Raw genomic sequence first — 13,354 nt, 5'->3', positions numbered from 1 at the left:
CTACTTCCTGCTGGGGATCCATAGCAGGAGACTATTACAGAAACCACAACTGGTCATAATGCAGAGATCATGGGGATCCCAGAAGCAACAGATACCTTAACAACACAGTTCTTGCCCCTGAGGTTCGGGAAACATCACAGAAGAGATGGAAAGATTAGAGGTGGAAAGAAAGACTGTCAAAGCCAGAGGGCCAGAGAGTTTGTCTTCTAGAGTGACAGGGAAGCTTCACTCATGATACTTCAACAATATGGCTGCCTAAACAAGACCTGAACAGTATCAGTTGACATACTAACTTGGAAGGTGGAAATATCATGGGACCTCACCACTAGAAAAAGAACTACAGGCAATTAATGACTGCTGAAAAGGAGAAATAGCCTCTCCCAGGGTTGGCCCTGAAGTCATACACACACAAGCAGCACTAAATGGATTCAGCAAGTTGTATGTATGTATATATATTTGTGTGTATGTGTGATATATAAAAAAATAGAGAAAAGGAGGCCATTAATTTGAGGAAGGGGATAGGACATGGGGGGGGTGTTGGAGGGAGGAAAGGGGCGTAAGTGATATAATTTAAAACAATTTATATAATTAATAATAATAAATAAAAATATATTGAAAAAAGTTATCGCTATGTAGCCCTGGCTCTCCTAGAACTCAGTATGTAAGCCAGGCTTGAACTCAGAGATCCTCCTGCCTCTGCCTTCTGACTGCAGGGATTAAAGACATCTGCCACCATACCAGGCCAGAAATATGTCTTATTTCATGAATTTTTGTGAAGACTGAGTGGCATATGAGATACCATATCAATGTGAAGGACAGAGTGACTAGAGAACTCTGTGTGGCTCCCAGGAACCTAAGGAAGAAGCAGAAGGCAGAAAGGAAGCCTGAGTATGAGCACCATGCTGGGAACAGAAGATGGTTGGGTGGGGTAGTTTTCTGACACATTTTTCTTTAAAGGGGTCTGTTGTTTTTCTGAAGAACCTAAGTTTGCTTCATTTTCATGCTTGCTTTGGAATCATGTGCTATGCTTTTTCCTTTAACTCTTCCAGTGAAAAATGACTTTGTAGTAGATCATTAATAAAGAAGCATGTGCACAAACACATACTGTGTGTGTGCAAATGTACAATGCGTGTGCACAAACACATGCTGTGTGTGTGCAAATGTACAATGTGTGTGCACAAACACATACTGTGTGTGCTATTGTACAATGTGTGTGCACAAACACATGCACATACAAATTCAGGCTTTCGTTGCTTCACTCTTAAATGACAGGAAAAATGAATCTTGAAACAAATTTTCCTCTCCTTTGGAGATGATGCCCGGTGAACTTCATATAAATTAGGAATTTAGGTACATAAAAAAGAAATTGAAATGTAAGAGATTGGTTCCTCTATACCTGTGGGTCGTGTCTCCTTTGGAGGTTGAATGACCCTTTCACAGGGGTCACATATCACATATCTTGCATATCAGGTATTTTTATTGTGTTTTACAACTAGCAAAATTAGTTATAAAGTAGCAAGGAAAATTCTATGTTTAGGGGTCACCACAACATGAGGAACTATATTAAAGGGTTGCAACATTAGAAAGGTTGAGAACCACTGATCTATGGAAATAATGGTGGAGGAGAGTCATAGTTGGGAATCAGGCCTCTGCTAAGGAGAGTGATTCACAGGAAGACAGAAGGAGAAGTGGCTGTCTCTAAACAGGTATGGGGTGTAAAGTTTGGCATTTCGTTGTTATTGTATTCTAATTTCATGGTTTCAAAGGAAAAGTCACCTGCATTTAATCTCTAAATAATATTTAATCTCTAAATAAAATGCAGTAACATAAACAAACACTGCCTCCACTACCTGGAGTTCTGCCTCACTGCTCTGCTTTTCTGGGGTGTTCAAGGACCCGTGAAAGGGAACAGGGCAGGACTTCACACACTTATTTGTGTCTTTGTTCACTGGCTTTCTGTTTTCTATTCCTTACCATTATTGTAGTAAAAATCTAAAACATACGAGTGGCATACACATCAACAGGGGTGGGGTTTTTAGCAGGATGTCCAGAATGACCGTTCATTAGCTGAGTCTCAACTTTCAGCAAAGGTTTTAAACATGCGCTGAGAGCCAGTCTGTGTTGCAGTTCTAGGGGCGAAACTGCGGTGTTCTTGTGGGTTCTGCCGGTGTTGAGTACTGATGACTAGCACTATGGAAGGCAGTTCTGCTGGAGGCAAGGACAGCAGCAAAGTACCCAACTCCAGTCCTCTCACCAGGTTCCAGCTTGATTTGGGACCTGTGAGCCTCTATATAATTTACCATCAGGCTAGAACAGCCTAAGAGGAAGTACTGTCATGGTGTACCCTGTGGTGATATCCACGGCACAGTACAGACTTCCCATTCTAGTTCTAGTCTAGAGACACTGGTAGGTATTAAAGGGAAGAATTTTGGTGAAATCATTACATAATTAAAAGGGAGATTTATTTAGCAATGTAACTTACAAATGAAGGGATAGGTAGGTTGCGGGTTCTGGGAAAGATGCAGCGCAGTCCAGCGGTATTCTCTGAAGAACTCTCCTAGGTCTACCTCTAGCATGCAGGGTCCAGGAAACAAGAGAGCGCAGGGTGCATCCAGATCTGGGCACATCCAGATCTCCGGTCCCCCTCTTGGCCCCGCCTTGTAGGCGTGGTAGTTACCGAAGCCTCAAAAGGGGTTGGAACTTCCAGACCAAAGCTGGAATGGCTACCCACTACAGAGGAAGGTTCTTGTAAATACTCACCCGAGAGTGAGTTCTGCTAACTGTGCTATTAGGTCCTTCAATTCTTGATACTATGTGTCTTCGCCTGTTTGTGTATCTATAACAAAACACTATTAGGCTAGAGAGATGGTTCAGTCATCAAGAGCACTTGCTGCTCTCCAAGAGGACCCAAGTTCAAGTCCTAATATTCACATGGCTTCAGGATATCTGATGGTCTTCTGGCCTCCACTAGCATCCACACATATGTAGGTTGCATAAATAAACATAAATAGACACTACAGACTGAATGATTTAGAAACATCAGAGCATATTTTCTTACAGTTCTGTAGACAAAAAAGTCCAAGATCAAGTTGCTATCAAGTTCAGTGTACCTTGTGGGTACCTATACCATAGTGGTATTTTCTTTTTGTGGCATCCCCACATAGAGAGAGTGGTAGGAGCAGAGGCAGAGTAAGTAGCTCTGTGAATCCCTTCTTTAATACATGTTCAGTCCTGAGGGCATTTCATAACTCAGAACTGCTCTGACATGCCCCACTTCAATACTGTCACACTGTCAATCATTAAGTGTCTACATGTGATTTTGAGTAACATTACCATGCAGACCATATCACTGTGCATCAGTTGAGGTTGACATACCTGTGGGGTCCAGACATTATGAACAACAGCCTCCACAACTGTCAAGCCTCTGTCCTGAAGTCAGACCAGCACCAGGAGGTTCAGTTTATCAAGATTTATTTATCAACTGTCCCTGAGGAAAGAAAGCATTATTGTTATAGGATAGAATGATTTTGGAATTAGCCATCATTAGTTATCTAGGACAAGTCAATAATAATATAATTAATCAGTACTTATTACCCATATGACTCAATTAATAAAGTTTCTGAATATACTTTCTACAGTTATGAAGTTGTTTTGCCTATTGCAGAGCAAATAAATGACTAAGAAGATTATCTATTATATATTAAAATTAAGTAATTAGGATTATGATTATTCTTTCCATTTCCCTCCTTATAAATTCAGTTAAATGTATGGGTGTTCACTTTTCATTAAGCAACTGTAGTACCAGAATCCAACTTCATGCAGCAATATTGTTAATTCATTTATATTTTCCATCAGCTAATTATGAGTGATATTTTTTTCCCGGAATTCTAAAGGTCTGCTTTGTAAAAAACTGAGAGACAACTCTGCTTCCCTTTGATTAGTGTTCACATGGGTCAGCCTTCTTTACTGACTTACTTTAAATTTCTCTCTTACTACCTTTAATGTGCCTCTCATTTTTAAATTTTATTTTTAACTTTTTTCAGACAACATATTTTGATCATATTCTTTTCCCTCACACAACTCTTTCCATACCCCCCCTCCCTACCACCTCAGTTCATATTTTCTCTCTCTTAAATAACTAGACCTGGACTCCTCATAATCCATTGGTCTAGGCATCATGTCCAGTTGTGGTTTTCAGTATTGGCCTCCATTTACTGTAAGAGAAGTTTCTTTGATGAAGGAGGATAGCTACACTAATCTGAATAAGAAAAAAATTGAGTATTGTTAGTAATTATGCTGTTCTAGCAAACAGGCAGTAGTAGTTTCTCTTCTAAGATCCATGACCTACCTCAGTAGACCCAATATTTGATTAGGTTTTAGTACCACATGCAATTTCCCTCCTGTTGACTTAAGGTGGCCTTAAGTTCATTAAGACAGCTGTTGTTTACCACAAATATATGAATTCCACTTTTTGGATATCTTGCCATGCTGGTCATTGTATGGTTCATAGAAGTCACTACTGGGAAGGACTGTTTAATTGCCCCCCACTCGTTGGAAGCTTGCATCTTAGTTTCTGGTACTATGGAAGTAAGATCTCAGGAAGGAGGCTTTTAGATTAGATCTATCTTGATATCTCAATCCAGTGTTCTAAGTTCTAACACTAATCTAAGTGTTCAGCTTCTTCAACATTATCCCTGACCTCTCACCCTCTAAAAGGCAACCAAGGCTTACAATAATAGTCTACATTGCTTTGGGGGTCACTAGGACTACTATAACCAACCTTCGGATACTGGGGTTTTTGTTAGTCTATGCATCTTGTGGGGAACACTGCCAGCCCAAGTGGCACAATACAGAAACTAACAGATCCTGTGTAGCCCCACCCCAGTGGATGTACCTACAGCCCAGCTCCTACACCCATGGCTCAGAGAACATCACAGAAGAGGGGGCAGAAAGATTGTGAGAGCAAGAGTAGCAGGAAGTCTTAGAAATGGCTGCATGAACAAGACCTGAGCAATGGCAATATCAATAGACATGCTAACACGGAAGGGAGGGAATCTTGTGGGCTCCTTAGAGAACTACAGACAACTAATGACTGCTGAGAGGAGGGAAATTAGCTTCTCTAGGAATGAGCCATCTAATTAGTTATCAATTACACAGTAGCCATAACTGAAACCATATATACACGAATGACAAAGAAAGAGATGCAGTCATATACTTATATTGTATAAAATAATCAAAGAAAAAGAGGCTACCAATTTGAAACTGGAGGGATGAACCTGAGAGGGTTAGAGAGAGGGGCCATGGGAGGCAGGGAATGGAGGGAAGAAAGAAAAGGGTAGAAGTGATATAATTATATTTTAATTAAAAACAAAACAATAAGCACACATGTGCACACACATACAGAGAGAGAGAGAGAAGGAGAGAGAAAGAGAGACAGAGACAGAGAGAGAGAGGGAGGGAGGGAGGGAGGGAGAGAGGGAGGGAGGGAGGGAGGGAGAGAGGAAAAGAAACAAACAAGGAGTAAGGAGTTCATTTTGGGTTGGCCAACTGCTCCTGAGTGGCTTACCTCTTAGGTGTGGTAGATACACTAGTGCCATTCTCTTAAAGAAAAGATTTTCCCTTTCTCAGCAGTTATCAATGGCAAATACCTTCTTGGTTAGGGTAAGACTTTGTGTCCACTTCCCTTCCCCTTGCTGGGATTTTATCTGGTCTGAACAAGTGTAGGTCTTGTGCATGCTGTCACAGTCTCTGTGAGTTCATGTGTGCATCAGCCTGTTGTGCTTGGAAAAAGCTATTTTGTTGGAGTGATCCACTACCTCTGGCTATTCTATATTCTAGGCACTTTTCCTTTACCAGATGAAAGACTTGCAAATACGTTTTCTTCCATCTTGGAGCTTGTGTTCCTATTTTTTTGTTACTTTCACAGAGTAATAATTTATATTTGAATGACATAAAATGCACCGATTTTCTCTTTTATAGAACTCAGGCAGTCCTCAAATTCACTATCCTCTTGTCTCTGTCCTCTCAATGCTTGATTTGATGGGTGGCATGTACTGCCATGTCCATCTTGGCCATGCACACTAATGTTCATTCAAAAACTCATCAAGAATTCTGTGTTTTGACAGCTTTACCCTGTTATTTTATAAAAGTATTATAATTTTTATTTACATTTAAGTATGTTATCCCTTTAAAGTAATTTTTGTTTCAAGTGGAACATTTGGATTGAGTCTTCTAATCCTGCAAATCCAATGGTTTTAGTACCACATTTGGAAAGACTTGTTTTGTTGGGCTGATTTTGATTTAACTGTTTCCACCTTTTCTAGTTTCCTAATGTAGAAACTTAAATACTTTATTTAAAATTCTTTTTAAATGCATTTAATTCCATAAATTCCCTTCTCAACTTTGCTATCTCTCAGGTTTTATGTGTTTACATTGTTACTTAAGTTAAAATATTATTAAAATTCTCTTTGCATTTTTATCTAGCACCCCATTCTTATTGTATGCTGTATAATCTCCAAGTCTTTTTGGTTTTCCTGATGTTTTTACGTTAATGACAGCTAATTTAATTCCAATCTAACTGCACTTATGATTTTCCAAATTTCTTAAACTTGTTAGAGTGGATGACAAACAAATCTGATAGAACTTAAAGTGTGTTGCATGGTCCATAATTAGTGAATAGTACAAATATTCTTGAGAAAAAAAGTGTGTTCTCTTGCTGCTGAATGACATGAACAAAGGCCAGTGATACCCAGTGGATGGCTGATGCTCTTCTGGTCCCTCTGTCCTCACTGATTTCCTGGTTTCTGCATGTGTCCATTCTAGTATAGGAGTGTGATGAGAGGTTCATATATTTTTCCTAAAGTTCTATCAGATTTGTTGCTGACCCACTCTAGCAATCTCTTTCTTGATATATTCAGCCTATTGGACATTCACTGTGATAATTGATATATTTTTCTTATTTATTTATATCTGTGATATTTGGTACTCTTTTCTATCTGTTGCTTTTGTTCATTGTTCCTGTCTTTGTCTCTAGCTCTTTTCTGCACTTTGTGATTTCACTTGAGCATTTTATGGGATCATAGCATATGTGTGACCCTCCCTAGTCTTACAATTTTTCATCAGTTACCATAAAGTTTGCAATGTACTTTTACTGAGTACATTGTACATAGTTACATGTACATATTCTACAATGATGATAGGTGTTAATTTTTCCAAAAGGACAAAACAGCCTTCAAACAAGGTATTTTCTTACAAATAGAACATCAAAATGGATTAAGGGAAAATAGATGAAGGTCATTACCAGTCACTAAAGGAACAAACATTCAAATTTGGAAGTGTATTACTTCTCTCTTAGAATGGCTTAAGCTAATATATGTGATCAAGACAAAAGCTCCTAAGGATGCTTTTGTTGTCCACCATAACTAGATGCTATTGCTAAAGACACTGCTCATCTTGGATGCAGGATATAGAGGATGGTATTCTAAAGACAGTCACATTTGGTTCTATCATAGGTCTCTGGACTGTCCATCTGGGTCCTGGACCTCCAGGCATTGTCAGGGTGGGCTCCCTCTTATAGTATGGGTCTCAAGCAGGATCAGCCATTGGTTGGCCACTCCCTTAATTTCTGTGCCACCTTTGTCCCAGCATATCATTTTTTCTTTTGCAAAAGTTTATTTAATTTCTTTCTGTAAATCATAAACTATTTGAGAAGAATTAGAGTGACCCAACAAATTCATCTTAACTTTATCCCAATCAAACTTGCTTTTATTAAATCTTAAGGATGTGATACAATAAGAAGAAACATTCAAATCACATTCTAATTTTATCTGCACTTTCAAAATTTCTAACTTATCCCCTAACAATACAACAGCTTGCCTTAACTCAATTAATTCATTTACTATCTCATTACCCATCTTATTTTGTTCAGTCCAAAGTTCTTCTGGATGTCCCAGCATATCTTGTAGGCAGGGCAAATTGTTGGTCAAAGGTTATGTGGCTGGGTTCAGGTCCTAGTCCCTCCACTGGAAGTCTTGCCTGTTTAACCCCTTTGCATTCCTTTAAAACTCCTTTGGCAGAGACAGTCAGGGCCTGACAGATTAGGATCCAGGCCCTCCTGAGGCTATTCTCTCTCTCTCTCTCTCTCTCTCTCTCTCTCTCTCTCTCTCTCTCTCTCTCTCTCATCCTCTCATCTTTCTATCTAATATTTCCTGCTGCTCTTGATCAAGAGTACCCTGAGGAAAAGTGGGGGTGGGATGGCCCTCCACAAGCCATAATAGAAGAGGAGGTGCCTAGTCTTGTTATAATTTGATATGCCATGGCTGGCTGATATACATAGGAGGCCTGCCCTTTTCTAAAGAGAAAGGAGGAGGACTGGATTGGGGACGGGGTTTGGAGATAAGGACTTGGAGGAAAGAAAGGAAGGGAAAATGAGTTTGGGCTGGGAAAAAATTAATTCATTAATTTAAAAAATCAAGAGAAAAAAATAAAGCTGAATCAATATTTTTTATTTTTTAATTTAATTTATTTATTTTACATCCTGACCACAGCCTCCCCTCCCTCCTCTCCTCCCACTCACCCCCCCCAACCTTCCCTCTCAATTAACTCCCCCTCTGTATTCACTCAGAAAGTGGCAGGCCTCCCATGGGCATCAGCAAAGCGTGACATATTAAGCTTCCATAAGACCAAGCACCTCCCACTGTATCCAGGCTCGGCAAAGCAATCCAGAATGAGGAATAGGTTCCTAAGAGCCAGTCAAAGCACCAGGGACAGCCCTGCTCCCATTGACAGGAATTCCAAAAATAGACCAAGCTAAACAACTGTCACATATATATGCTGAGGGCCTAGGTTGGTCCCAAGCAGGTTCCCTGGTTGTTAGTTCAGTTCTGTGAATTCCCATGAGCCAGGCTAGCCATTTCTGTGGGTTTTCCTGTGATGTCCCTGACCCCCTGACTCCTACAATCCCTCATCCCTCTCTTCAGCTCAGCCCAGTGTTTGGCCATGGGTCTCTGAATCTGCCTCCATCAATCACTGGATGAAGGCTCTCTGATGACAACTGGGGTAGTTATCAATCCAATCAGTTCAGGCTATGCATCCACCGCTGCCAAGAGTCTTAGCTGGGACCATCCTTGTAGACTCATGAGGTTTCCCTTGTATCAAGCTTCTACCCCACTCTGTAAAGCCCCCCTTTCCAGTCATCTCTCTCAGCACTTTCCCCCTCCCCTAACCCCTCCAACCCAATCTCTCAAGTTTCCATGCCCACCCACCCCCAGTCCAAACAGGAGATCGCCTCTATACCATCATCCCAAAGGGGTAATTGCTGAAGCTTCCTTCAAACTCTCCCATGTATTGCCCCCTTACACTCTTTCAAATTCATGACCTTAAAAAAAAATGTCGTTACGTGTATGTGTTCCTACATCCATCCATAAATGCAATCTGCTTATTTCTGGATAATGTTACCTATATGTGTATATGTTTTCAGGGTTGACCCTTTGATACTAATTGGTATGCTCTTCCATGGGAAGATGACTTCAGTTATGCTCTCAATATTCCTTAATTGCCTGTAGTTCTTTGTCTAGAGTTGAGGCCTCCTGAACATGCACCCTATGTGTCTATTAGTATCACCTTTGTTCAGGTCATGTTTAGGCAGCCATGTTAGTGAGGCTTCATGGATGTAGCTTCTGATATTCATAAAAGACATAATCTCACATCATGCTCCCTCATCCTCTGGCTTTTAGAAGCTTTCTGTCTCCTCTTCTGCAATGACCTCTGAACCTTAGGTGCGGAAGTTGTATTATAAATTTATCAGTTGGGACTGTGCTCCACAATTCTGCATTTTGATTGGCCGTGTTTTTCTGTAATGATCTCCATCTACTGCAAAAAGAAGTTTCCTTGATGAGAGATAAGAATTATACTTATCTGTGTGCATAAGGACAAATATTTAGAATGTAGTAAGGGATTATTTTGGTTTAGTAAAGTGGCAGTTGTAGTTCTCTTCCAAGATCCATGGCTTCACTAGCCCTAGATTTCCAGTACCAGGCATGACATCCCTCTTGTTGAGTGGGCCTTAAGTACAATTAGAGAGCTGTTGGTTACCATCCAGGTATGTCTGCCAGTACTCTCCCCTTAGGATTATGGTGTCATGATAGTCATTGTTGTAGTTCACAGCTATCACAGCTGGGTAGGACAATTGGTTGCTTCCCTTCTTTGGAAGCTTGCATGGCACCTCCTGGTTTGCTATTGTCCTTGGTTGTCCCCAAGAGGTGAAAGGTAAGTGCCTATTGCTGAAGAGAACTGGCCTAAAACCCTCTTCCCCTGAGTGTTAGTTATGTGGCTCTGTGTTATTAAGCAGTGCTGTTTACTGTGCGAGAAAAACCACAAGGCACAACAAAACCACTTTAAGAGTTTATTAAGAGAAGAAACAGAGGGGAGTGCTTAGACCTATGAAAATGGTCGTGCAAGGAGACAGGAGGGAGGGGTCTGTGACCCACTTTTTATGGATTCCCCCCCACATGAGCATATGGGCTTACATAGCTACGGCATGACATGTGCATAGATTACATGATCACACTGTCCACAAATTACGTAGGATGTAGGGCCCCAGAATGACTAAGCGTTTTGTCAGAGCATGTGCAGTCATGGTGGAATGGCTAGAGATTCCAACACTGAGGACCAATCAAGTAATCTTTTATAACAGCATTAGTTTCGAGTCACACTGGAAATATTTTTCCTACTTATTTTTCATGCCCTTGAATTTATACCTAAAATTATGCACAGAAGACACACCTTTGTGCTGCTAAGCTTTTACTTGGTGTTACTAGCAAGAATTACAGTCATTCTTGCTTCTTAGGGACTGTGGAAGACATACTCCTGTACAGTAATTGGGGGGTGTTGCTTTAACTGTGTCTCCAGATAAGCATTAGCATCACCTAGGAACTTACTTCTTTGGCCCCCTAAACTTAAAGAACTCTGGTTTTGGGGCCTGTAGCCAGCAACTGAACAGAAATCCTATAATTGTGACAACAGATGTTTTAATCCATGTGGGAAAGTTGTGGGAAGACTGTTTTCTTGTTTGAGTTCTCTGCTAAAACTGCCATGAAAAGTAAGCATGGTTTTCTGACACTACTGGTTGGTTGTGCTTTTTAAGTAATTATTTAACAACATTAGTTAAATCTAATGATTATAGATGTGACTTCTAGAAAGTCTCCCACCGAATAGAAAAGTCTACATATGAAAATAGTAATTCTTCAGTCCTAAATTTTAAGTAACATTCATTTTACTTCAGAAAAAAGTTGGTGTTCTTTGTGTTTCTAGTTCTGGCTTTTCTAACTGTCCTTTATAAGAGGGTAAACGAAACACATTGTCATGCTACTTACCTAATTATATATATTATACTTACATGCACTCAATAGTATGAAACCTTTTTCTGCATTTCAGGCCCAAACTGCTTTGCAGAAACTGCTGTCATCCCAGCTGGTAGAGAAGTGAAGACGGATGAATGCACCATATGTCACTGTACTTACGAGGAGGGTACGTGGAGAATTGAACGGCAAGCCATGTGCACAAGACATGAATGCAGGCAAATGTAGACTTCACAATACAAAACTCTCATGTTTTTCTAGAATATTTTACTAATGTTGACATTCTAGATGACTCTGAGAAATGTCAATCAAAAAGAGAAGACTTTGGATAAGGAGTCAAGGGAAATGGTTGGCACTTTTCCTTTTCTTGGTAACAATTACAGCAAGAGACAGAAATGGATGTATTTCAAAACATCAATAAGAACTTTGGACATAAACTCCCTCTCTAAATAAATGTGCTATTTTCACAGTAAGTACACTAAAGTTCACTATTATATATTAAATGTGTTTCTATAATCCCTCTATTAGAGTCTTATATATTAAAAATGCTGTTGTCAACCGTCCTCACTGTGGTAGCCTTCATTCCATCATGGGGTGCTGGTGGTACCAGGAATCCTTTACACCTGCACATGCAATACTGCACCCCATTAAGGGACTGCAAAAATAATGACTGCTTTATAGCAAAATCCTGTTCAAATGCTATTGAACTAATGCTGTGTATCTAAAGCTTGCCCTTAGGACACAATCTAATTCACATAAATAGGCTTCCATATTTTAATAGCCCATTTCTTTTAGCAGTTCATCCTTACTCATTTGGGAAATGTAGGTATAAAGACTGCTAGCATACATTTCTTCAGTTCTCATAGTAATCCATAAATAAACATTTACATGTACTTCATTTTCATTCACATTACCTATTTTACTAAGCATAACTTGAATTCATTCCCTGAGGAAGAAGAAAGCTGAGACTTCTGCATTAGTCCCATGAGGCTGGAGCTGTTCTAAAGCACTCTGCATGTGTATGGGGCTGGGGGATGTCTTTGAATTCTCTGGAGAATAGTTAAGGAAAGTCAAATTCCTGAACAAGCTTATGCCTGAAATAAAAAATATGCTATAGACATCTCACATATCTCAGCTTAGTGTACCCATACTGTTAGTTGAGGTAGAAGTCTGTCCTCAGTAATAGACAGAGCGAGATGATAAATCTGTCTTGCATCAAGAATAGTGTAGGTGCAAGTAGAATTCTTTGTCCAATTATGTTTAAACAAGGGAGAGTGAAGGCTAAGTACAGTCTTCCCTACAGTCATATATAATCCAAATGATCTTCATGTGAACTAATCAAAGCTGCTGTAAGTGTTGCTGATGGGGCCACAGTGACTGTGGAGCAGTTCCCGTTTCATGAACCACATCAACACTTGGTACACGAGTGAGAGAGGCAGTCAGGGTCTTAATATGTGTAAACAAAACCAAAGTATCTATTTGAAACCTTTACGTACATACCCCCACATTTATTTCTTCTAAATTTTAAAATTAAGTATCTATTACACAAAACATCTTGTGGAGACAAAGAGGAAATGAGGGCTGGTTTGTTCTTTCTCTGCTTTTTTCTATAGCATAACAGGACTAAGAAATTACACTATACTATATTATAAACCCAATTAGAGGCTAGGAAATGAAGACTTCTACAAAGACTTACTAAAAGCAGCATAGTTCATACACCCAAACCCTGCCAGTATATACTAATTTCAATAACTTATTGTTGAATGACAGTCAATGACAATTGAAAATTTGAATCATTATAATAAGTACAAAAATTACCAGGGCATTTGTATATGCTTATATTTTTATCTTGTTTTTGAAAAATATCTTGGGTCAGGTAGACTAGCATGTACATCAACTTCATAAAAATACTCAGGGGTATTATTAGCTAGTTACTCTCAGGTACCTGTTTTCAGCTTTCCAAAACTTAAATCTTAGTATGAAAGACTGTTAGGCAT

The 13,354-nt window shown here is 39.7% G+C and overlaps 1 protein-coding gene across 1 annotated transcript in view; it reads left to right on the top strand.

Annotated features, from left to right (window-relative positions):
* Vwc2 (von Willebrand factor C domain containing 2) overlaps positions 1 to 11,920 on the top strand; it is a 146,896-nt gene extending 134,976 nt beyond the window's left edge. The window contains exon 3 of the mRNA XM_059275031.1: positions 11,434 to 11,920. Within this exon, the coding sequence (XP_059131014.1) occupies positions 11,434 to 11,585 (152 nt within the window). The 3' untranslated portion in view covers positions 11,586 to 11,920. The remainder of the gene's footprint in view (positions 1 to 11,433) is intronic.
* Positions 11,921 to 13,354: the final 1,434 nt, after the last annotated feature.

The sequence above is a fragment of the Peromyscus eremicus genome, chromosome 10 (assembly GCF_949786415.1).
Source record: "Peromyscus eremicus chromosome 10, PerEre_H2_v1, whole genome shotgun sequence".
NCBI classification, from domain to species: Eukaryota; Metazoa; Chordata; class Mammalia; order Rodentia; family Cricetidae; genus Peromyscus; species Peromyscus eremicus.
This window is presented reverse-complemented; position numbering and strand designations above follow the sequence as displayed.